The 10,745-nt window shown below is 39.8% G+C and overlaps 1 protein-coding gene across 1 annotated transcript; it reads left to right on the plus strand.

The window, feature by feature from the left end:
* The first annotated feature begins 1,115 nt into the window (after positions 1–1,115).
* On the plus strand, positions 1,116–6,132 carry LOC103714290 (aluminum-activated malate transporter 1-like). Its single transcript, XM_008801488.4, has 6 exons — positions 1,116–2,172; positions 2,305–2,445; positions 2,537–2,809; positions 3,931–4,043; positions 4,926–5,075; positions 5,169–6,132. Exons 1-6 carry the CDS (start codon positions 1,890–1,892, stop codon positions 5,562–5,564), a joined length of 1,356 nt encoding a protein of 451 aa, XP_008799710.1. The 5' UTR covers positions 1,116–1,889; the 3' UTR covers positions 5,565–6,132.
* Positions 6,133–10,745: the final 4,613 nt, after the last annotated feature.

Below are 10,745 nucleotides of genomic sequence, written 5' to 3' on the forward strand. Positions count from 1 at the left end.
AGGGGATGGGCAGTAGGAAGAGACCAGTTTGCACTAGTGGCATAATTCAGTGGATAAGGCCTGCAAGAGAGGGGAATATGGCCAGATGAGGGAAGTGAGAAGTACTGGTTCTCTGCTGTTTCCCTCATAGTACGCCACCAGCCCCAACTTGTCCTTGCGTCCACTACAACGCAAGGGGAACTTTAAAGCAAGAGCTGAAGTGGGATTCCGGTTCGCTTCGGCAGGCTTGCTCCCCTGTTACTCTAAATGCAAATATGAGAACGAAGAATAAGTAATCTCTAAGAAAAGAGGAACAAAATGAAAGAAGATATGGCCGAGTGGTGCATTGGAAAGTTCGAAATATTTTTCTCAGACGTCGATCACATTAAATCCCAGTGCTATCAAGGATATAGGATGACCCCTTAAAATATTGAGCTTGACAAAAAGGGCCTGTCATTCTTTGGAAGTTTTATAATTTTTTGTGGCACAACATTTTAGAATTTGACTGCGACTTTCTTTGTAACTAACGAACTTATAAAGGAATTACAGTCCTTTTTTTTCTCCTCAGAAAAAAAAACCATAAATTTTAGCTCCAATACCATTTACAATGACTCAAGACATTATCCAAATAACTGGAAAGTATCAACCTAATGCATAATCATTGTGGGATTAAACACGCACCCATACGAGCACCCACATTTAGTTGTGATATGCAATGTCACAATTCAAAAGAAAAAAAGCATAATTGCACGATTAAGTGATAATCATTCTTCTCCCGTATCAAAAATAGATATAGGAGATTGATAAGCTTCATCTCTTTGGATACATTATCAAAAGTACGTGTATATAGCTAAGCAATCTAGTTAGTGAATGAGGTAGAAAAGTATTCATGTATATATATATATATATATATATATATATATATATATATATATATATAGCAAGTTTCTTTATGAAGTGAAGAAACTCAATTTCCTTTCTGATTAAATTTTAACTTATTATTTGAGTCGGTGGATGATTTTTGTGGTTTTTTTTGGTTATTGACAAGCAAGTTTAACCTAAGATGTGGTTAGAGGATCCGGAGCAATCTTCTCGCCAACTATGATCTTATCATATAAAAAAAATATATGATCTTCTCGCCATCTCAGATATATCTCGATTGTATACGCTCATTCCATCCCTAAAATAATTTGGTTTGGCATATTAATTCCTTAGAAAAGGTTCAGCATAATTAACCACAAAAAAAAGAAGCGAACTATCTTAATTAGAAAAACTGAGGGAAACATATCCACTGTGAATCCCTATGCGACCTAATATCCCCCCACCCAACCCAAAACCGAACCTAAACCGCTTGTGCTTCTTTTGAACAAGTGTAAGCAAAAGGCTTTCAAAAGTTACTTTTCAAGGGTCCATGAAGGTCTAAATCCAGATGCATTTTATATGTCCTGAATGAGTCCATAAAAATGCTGTGGGAACGAGCCTGTTCTCAGTGGTGTGCTCAACAGTCCCAAACAATAGCTAGCCATCGCACTTTTTCCAGCTAAAATTCCCCTGCCTTCTCGACTCTTTCCATAGTGCTTGAAGCTAATTAACGAGGGCTGCAGCCTCTATTCAACTTTCAAAAGAGAATCAGCCATAGATCACAGCCACCACAGTAACGCCATCTTCCGAATAAATTCTCCTGTCTCCTGGCAATCCAAAGTTTTCACCCGATGTTTTGTAAATATAATATTCCAAAGTCATGCTCCCTACCTCCGTCCGTTCGCTTATATAAAGCTCCCACCAGTGACCATCTTCCTCCCATCCCTCCTCTTCCTCTGCTTCATCTATAGAAAAGTAAGGGGCCCTCTCCTGGTTTCCTCCAAATTCTCCTCTCACCAAATATTACCACTCCCTGCTCCTCTTTAGCCATGGAAGTTGGGACTGGAAGCAATGAGAAGATTGGATTCTCGCCATGGTGGCCGTTTCTCGGCTCGTTGGTGGAGAAGCTAAGGGGAAGGGTGACTGGATTTCTGAACAAGTTGAAGAAGATCGCGAAAGATGATCCGAGACGAATAGCTCATTCTTGTAAAGTAGGATTGGCACTCACACTAGTCTCCTTCTCCTACTATGTCACGCCACTCTTCGATGGCTTCGGAGTATCAGCCATATGGGCCGTGCTCACCGTCGTGGTGGTCATGGAATACACAGTAGGCAAGTCATCTTTCTTGGCGACTCTTAACGTGAATTCTTATCATTATTCAACCAAATTCGAAACTTCTTCTTCTTCTTTTTTATTTAAACCTCTGCTGCAGTTCTAACAATTTCACTGTTCTGTTTCTGTAGGTGCAACACTAAGCAAAGGTCTGAACAGAGCTTTTGCCACACTGCTGGCTGCGTTTCTAGGTGTAGGAGCTCATCAAATTGCAATCCTCTTCGGGGAGAAAGGAGAACCAATACTGCTTGGTCTCTTCGTGTTCATATTAGGTTTGCCATTGCTTTTGCTTGCATGTATCTTGATATCTTTACATGCAGTTATCACACATATCAACGAATCCATGCATGCATGACATTTCAGCGGCAGCAGCGACCTTCTCCCGATTCATACCAGAGATCAAAGCAAGATACGACTACGGGGTATCGATTTTTATACTGACATTTAGCCTCGTGGCGGTTTCGAGCTACCGAGCCGAGGAGTTGATACAGCTAGCTCATCAGAGGCTCTCTACGATCGTCATTGGTGTGGTCACTTGCCTCTGCACCACCATCTTTGTTATCCCTGTCTGGGCTGGAGAAGACCTTCACAAGCTGGCTGCCGTCAACTTAGACAAGCTCGCAAGCTTCTTGGAAGGTATAAATATTACATGAACACCATAAAAGTAAGCAAGAAAATATATTGTGGGGTCCAAATATAGGCGAAGGTCCGATGGAACAAGAACTCAAACGTCATAGTGATGAAATCAAAAACCACAGCACTTCTGGTGATTTTCTTTATAACAAATTAATAGCATTATTCCGCAAAGAAAAAAAAAAGACTTGATCTATAGTAAAAAATTGCGAACTTTTTTTTTTGTGGGATAAGAGACAATATCAACAGTAAAATGATGATGCATGCGCATGATTGTGATCTTGGAACGTGGATTCCACCCATCTAAGTGGCTCTGAAGGAGAGGATCAAATTAGTTGGCCCACCCCGAACCTCTAAACTCATTATTGCAGCTTCAGTTGAGTTTGGCTAATAAGGTGGCAAAACCTGAAAAACAAAAGCAACATTATTTTAATAAGTTGTTTGTTATGAGTCATATGGTAAGGTGCGTTTGGTTATAAAAGAATTTTTTTTTACAAATTGAGAAAGTTTATTGCTACAATTGAAAATTTTTTATAAATTTTTTTATTTTTTTAATAAATTTTCTTGCAATCAAACATAATCTAAGTATACTGCTCTTTCTTCTAACTTCATGGCATGTGTTCGCTAAGCCGATTGGCATGTGTTCTATTATCTCGCATCCTCTTTAAAGCAGAACTAAATCAACTTCAAGCGGAGTGGGACAACTTTGTTAAACATATGTCAATAGATTATTCGCTTTTTTGGTTATTTTCATGCAAAGCTTTGGTATAAATCATGCAATGAAAGAAAACCTTAATCCAGAACACACTCGACATCAAGCAAAAGTGCACTTTTGTGGTCTTCTATTTTTCCAACCAATAATTTTAAAAGAAGATTTTATAGTTTCTAGGTCAAATAAATCATCTCAGTGACCTAACAAAATATAGGATTTTTTTTTTCAATAAAAAATGAAGAAGAACATGTATATATAGGTAAAAAGCCTACCAAATTCCCCATCACTTCTAGACAGTGTATATATCTCAGGATTATGATACTCCATACATTTTCTTCTTTTGTTTTGGTAACTATACTCCTCACATTTTCTTTAGTTATATTTTTTTTATATGACGAATGAAATTTTGCAGGATTAGGATCCGAGTGCCTTGGGGAGAAGGTGGGCAGTGAGAGTTTGGAGGGCAAACCCTTTCTGCAAGTTCACAAGAGTGTTCTCAACTCCAAGCCAACCGAGGACTCTTTGGTAAGCCAAATTGATATTATTCACTTAATGCCTTTTTTTCTACTTGTTTTGGCATATGTCAGGAAGTTAATTAGGGTAGAAAATATAAAACTCTCTTTCTGACTTATTTTCACACTGAATGAAAAGGGATCTAATACTCATCTTTCACTTTCCCTTCTTTAGTAAAGAAAGCATTAGTTATATGTCGATGCGATCCATGATTACGAAGCTGTCGTCATCTTAGTGCAATCTCACCAACATAATTATGAATTGTTTCTTTGGGAATAGATTGCCAAGTGCTTTTGTTGTTTCAAATGTTAATACCTAAGCCTCGTGGGCAACACGTTACACAAACAAGACGAAGACGAAGTAAAGCAGTAGTGGCCAAGCATTGCAATCAATGTCACTTGAGCAACGGACCTTTAAGCTGCCAAACTCCCAATCAAATTTGGAGGCATCTTCTATCATCCCTTTGTTAATAGCATGCATTCGGCGCCATCCATAAGTGTTCTTTTGGCTTGCCTAATGGAATCCAACTTAATTCTAATTAATGTTCGGATAGTGGAAATTTACACTGAGGCTACTATTTGTTTTGGACACTGTAGGTCTCCCTCACTCTTTAAAAGAAGGATGATAGCTAGACTCTGCTCTTTAAATATTTTACCTAGCTCTCATGCATGAAAATTTTTTGTATTAGGCCAACCAGCTTAGCCGGTATCAGCAAGGTAAGGTTTTAGCCAACAAATCAAAACATTGGAGTAGCTAATTATCATGTCTCAAACCGAGTATAACAGTTTGAGAAAACGTTTCAAATTCGAAATATTCGACCACATACGTACCAAGTTATATAATACATCATGCTGTATATCATGTCTCATCTGACTAATGTTCGCATGCATGCAGTGTAATTTTGCAAGATGGGAACCAGGTCATGGCCGTTTCAGATTTAGGCACCCATGGAAACAATACCTCAAGATCGGAGCTTTGAACCGCCGCTGCGCTTCTTCCATGGAGGCTCTTACCACCTACATCACCACCTCTGCTGAAACTCAGGTAGTTCTTATATCACGGAATCTACGCTGTCACCAAGTAATCCACTCGAATTAGGGCATACTAATTAACGTCCAACTTCTTTGTCATCCACAGGCAACCAAGGAGCCGGAGCTCCGGCAAAAGATCCGAACCGCTTGCCTGGAGATGAGCTCCGAATCCGCTAAGGCGCTCAGAGAGCTCTCCAAGGCGATCCGAACCATGACGGCGCCCGCGTCCGCCAACCCCCATATGGCGGCGGCGATCGCAGCAACCGGCGAATTAAGAAGCACGCTGTCGAAGGACGCGGACATCGCGGATGTCCTACACGTGGCGACCATTGCAACGCTCGTCGCGGAGCTTGTGGTACGGACGCAGGAGATCTTCGGCTCGGTGGAGGAGCTGGCCCGGCTCGCCCGGTTCAAGAGCCCCGAACCGATTCCCAAGGCCACCGTTAAACCGGTGTCTGATGGAGAAAGCCCTCCTCACGTGGCTATTCAAGTTGGGGAATGATGGTATCAGTGTGCAGGACTCACACCGGATCAGATAAAAAGATTCGTGGGAATATACCACAATGTACATATTATAAATATCTCTCGCAATACACTCTGTATGCTTAACAAGAATATGTCCTCTTTTGTTGAGCAGAGGACTTCATGTAAGCAAATATCTAATGATTAATCAAATAAATCCTCCGATAGCCACATATTTATCTCGTAATTCTTTGTATTCTCTGCCGTTCTTGTGCAGACTTGTATATTTTTAATCTGAACGGTGGCACAATCACCACCATATCATTACGTTAATGAAATGATATAAGAGAAATGGGAGAGCAAGCTCTCACAAGACACAGATATCCCGTAGCTACAAACAAAGAACCCCTCCCCCACTGTTCACTTAAACACCCAAGAAAAACCTTGAGGACAGATTTTTATGGACCTCTCAGCAACAAAAGTGAAACAGACACAAAATATAGAGCAGAGAAAGAAGTTAAGACATTAAAAAATAATGTTATAAGAAAAAAAATGTACGAAAGGAAATTTTGTCTAGATTGATGAGTGTGATGAACACAGCTCTAGAAGTCTTCATGGGATGGAATTTCTTTTTAACCAGGAGGATTTGATCTCACATATCTGATGCGAGACTAAGAAAAAAAATATTTTAAAGCTTTCGAAACAGAAGGGGTAAGGTTGGTTTTATTTTTAAAATTTAAATATTTTCAAATTAAAAGGCCAACAGCTTCAGCATCAGGGCAGCAAAAAGCTGGTTGCCGAGGGGTTCAGGTGGCAGATGAGTCTCCAGCAGCCCGCATCCTAATGTTGAAACCGAGCGGTGGAGAGAATGAGCTGAGCTCTCTGCTACAGGGACTTATCGTGATCTATTTATGGACTCATTTGGTAACCTCCGTAGCATCATGCTAACTTTTAGGGAGAGTAACCAATACTTTTCAACCGCCTCCTGCTATAAATTCTTAGACACAAGAGATGTCAGATGGGACATGGCCCCTTTTATTAGCAGACTCAGTACAAGAGAAAATCTCTTTAAAAACCTTGGAAGATTCTGAGTCTTCTGCGATGTTACTATTGAAACTGAGAAGCACCGCTCCATTCTATGTCCCTTTTATCTCCTCTATTTGGTATGCTATTTGCTCTCAGCTTGAAGTACCTCGGCCAACTTGTTCTTTGCTCCACCCTTGTTCGCAGTGGAGACGAACTCATTTTCACAAAGTTTTGGAGTCTGCAGTCTTTATGCTAATTGCTGCCATTACTTGGACCTGCTGGAACGAGAGGAATGCCGGAATTTTTCTCCATGGATGATGCTTCCAAAGGAATCGGTTACTTCAACAGTTGGCATATTCTTTGCAACCATAGGGAGCTGCCTGGATTCAGAAAGGTCTGAGAGAAAATCAAAGGTTTCTACACTTGAATTGGTTCTAGGGAGAAATCAGCACTTCTGGGATCGTTTCTGAAACTACTGGTGTGACTTCATAACTCATCTGTCTGTCTTCTAAGACTCCATGTACATTCTTTTCCATTCCACTCTTGTATTAATATAATCTTTTTGTGTTAGTAAATTTGGTGGCTGCAGAGCTATTGATCATGGAAGTTTCGCTATCAAAAGAAGCAAAATATATATATAAAAAGCAATAGAATAAGCAGTAAACCAAGCACGAGGAATACGTTCAAATCATGTGATACACTTCTAACAAGGCAAAAGATTAAAAATTGAAGCGTAATTCTAATTCTTCCCCAACTCCACTTGTACAGACCATGCTCTTAAAATAAGCCATATCCACTATGACTTCCATGATCAACCTTGCTTGCTCCTAATACCAAAGTCTTCTACGATCTTAATTCCAACAGCAATTATGTTTGACGGTTGTGCTCCAAGTTTGAAAGAAAGAAGTGATTAGATTTCATTTTGTTTTCGCTCCCTTTATATAAATTTCTTGCTGCATTCATTCCCCAGATAGTCTACAATGTCCAACAAAATAAGAGAACACAGTCAAAAGGATATATATATAAACTATGTTGATATAAATTTTATAAGATACTATAAATTTAATTACACCGAGTGGACAAAGATCCTGTCCTCCAATATAAAGTGTCGCATGTGCATTTTGATCTTCAAACTCTGCAGGAGGACGAGTGGGTACGGCCAAAGCATAGATTCTAACATCTGCAAATAAAATAATGAACAACATTTACGGCACTAAAAGTGTAGAACCACCAAACCATCCTTTTTTTTCATTTAAAACAGACAGAGAGAGCGCATGGATTCAACTCTGATCCAACTGCGTCATATCATATATTTTCCTCTTGGAAAACATTTCAAGGAGGAAATGAATGGCGACTTGTACACTACGTTAGTGCCAAGTCAATTTTGCCACCCCTACTACGTACGGGCCTCATTCGACTTCCCACGGCAGCATCCCATCATGGGAGACTCCATGTTGGTCCTTGCGCTTGTACTTGAAAGCTTTTCATAAAGCTAGTCCTGCCTTTCAACCTTAGATAAATGCAGCGACTTAAGTATCATATACGTTGATAGGAAGAAATGGACCTTATGGCGAACATTGCGTGAACCGGGACGTCTTTGTGGCGGTGCAGCCTCGGCCACCTACGAGTACATGGAGGCATTAGGTGGGAGAAAACGGTGAAAAGGAGAGCAATAGCGTTGGTAAGATGGGTTTCGAGCTGTTTCCCACTAGAAGCGAAGTGGGCTGATTTGGACCTCTTATTCCCTCGTCCGAGAAGGAGAAAAAAAAGAGAGGATGGGTGCAAGCGAGCAGAGCATTTTGGGAAGGTGGCAACAACTCACAGCAAAAGGGACTGTCACTACCTCCTGTCAAATGCTGCAACCCTTGGCTTGTCTTTTCGTGCAATATACTACGACTTTCTATAATCCGCAGATCGGATCCTTGCCTAAACCGTGCGCTTGGAAACGAAGCACGACCTCCCATCGCCTTCCCACCATCCGTTAACGAAGATCATTTGTCGAGTACTAACTAGGGTTTGTAGTTCATAGATTGGGATTCCGCGGACGCGTGCTGTGGAGGTTAATATTCTAATCAGCTTGGACCTGATCGGACCTTATTAAATTGCATGCTATAGCACAAAGCATGCGAAGACAGTTTTGCTTGTCCTAGTCCTACTTTATCTTTATTTTTTATTTCAATATTAATTAGAACAGTTTATCTTTTAGTGCCGGTCCATTTTTGCTGGATTGAGTCTTAAGTTTAGTATATCTGAGTTTATTTTTTGGTTACAGTGGGATATTGATGTTTCCATCATTTAGTAGGAGGTACTGGCGTTTTTGTCTTTTGCTGTGAGAAGGAAATTGTGGTTTTAAATATAGAGAAAACGGAGTTACATGGAGAAACTAGAAGAAAATTATATATATAGAGATCTCCTTTGTTAAGGCATTTTTGTTAGAGAAGTCAAACTCTTTATTTCGGTTTTTATTTTTATTTGCATAAATTTATTTATTATTCTATTTATTATTATTGTTATTTTTTTGCAATTCTTTGTAAATATTTTTGTATCTTGAGGCGGCACAGTCAATCTGCGCTACGCTAGATAATCCTATTCTACAAAACATAACACAAATATAGGAGAAAAATCCATCTATATCTTAATAATTGTTTAAGTATGCATCTTTGAATCTTGAATCCAAAAAGCTAGAGAGTGGGGTGCAACCATGGGGATCAGCCTCAATTCGCAAGATGTTGTGTCATGTTGATTATTATCTCTGGACATCCACCACCGAATTCTGACGACTTTCTGCTGCATGTGTACTATCATGTCTTCGTTACTCAGAAAAAAAAAAGTTTTTTTCTTTTTCCGTTTAATTTGTTAGAAGAGAGAAGTAAGGTGTCTTTGTTGGCCCAAATGATGATGATATAAAAGGCATAGTGCCCACAAATCTCTTAATATTTAAGCATGAGGTATGCAGTACTGTCACGCATGTCCACCGTTAGGTAGGGTACCCTACAGGCAGATGATGCTGAGGGCACCATGACAATTTTAAAAGAGCTGCTCTCTCAGCAGATGTAACTGACATGAAGACAAACTTGAAGCTTTTTCTATCAAAAAAGGATAAGATAAAACTGGCACTTTCTGCCTATTTCGAGCCTTAAGAGATGGAGCATCCGTCCGCTGTAAGGTTCCGCCTTATTTCTAGGCAGACAAGTGAGGGTGACTCACACCGTTCCACCTTTCTTCCAAGTGGCAGCTCAGCTTTTGAGCTTCTTAGATGCAGCTCGTCTTCTTAATCCTTCTTATAAAAACCGATGGCAGTTTGAAACAGTTGTTTAGGAGCAGAAGCAGCGAAAACACAACTTTTTGCACCAACGGACGGTCTCCGGTCTAACGAGAACGATACAATTCTGAACACCTCCCTATGTTTTGCATAGACACTCATAACATGGCCAGAGATTAAATATAGAATGACCATTAAAAGCAAGAAACACGACCCAACGTAAAAAACAAAAAGCAAGGAACATGAATAAAATTTTAAGTCCACCTGAACATAAAATGACAGTAAATCCAAGGAATGGACCTCAATCACCCCATTTATATTTTCACCAATGCACTAAAATTATACATAATGGCATTGTCGCCCCTTTCAGCCAGAAAATTTCTCCAGGTTAGTTTTGAATTACAAAACCTTATTAACAAAATGAGGGGAGGGAAAGAGGAAGGGGGGGAGAGAGAGAGAGAGAGACTCAAGCAGCAAGACATTTAAACCCGATCTCGCAGGAGAAAATTTATGGAGAGGTTCGAGCACGATGCCGCCAACACTGATAATTATAGGTTCAACCTGATGCTGTCCTTTCCAATTTTTTATGGATAACTACACTTGCAGTGATATTTCACTACCATCAAACATGATTTGGCTCACAGATCATGTAGCCAATAATGTTTGTCCGTTAACGTAGCTTCCTTTCATGCTCTTCTTACACAAAAGTTTTCTAGACAAAAAAATTGATGGGCAGGATGACAATCTAAAATAAGAGATCATAACTACAATGAAATGAGAAACAATAATCAAAAATAGCTAATTGTTAACATCCACAAGCAAAATTGGGCACCAACGAAATTACAGATGAAACACGAAGTGGTCGTCAAGATTCAGGGATAACAGATACACCTGGCCTGCTACTACATCATATATTTACAGTGATTGGTAATA

The sequence above is a fragment of the Phoenix dactylifera genome, chromosome 4, assembly GCF_051530095.1.
Source record: "Phoenix dactylifera cultivar Ajwa chromosome 4, Ajwa_hap1_PhDact_Kaust_v1.1, whole genome shotgun sequence".
NCBI classification, from domain to species: domain Eukaryota; kingdom Viridiplantae; phylum Streptophyta; class Magnoliopsida; order Arecales; family Arecaceae; genus Phoenix; species Phoenix dactylifera.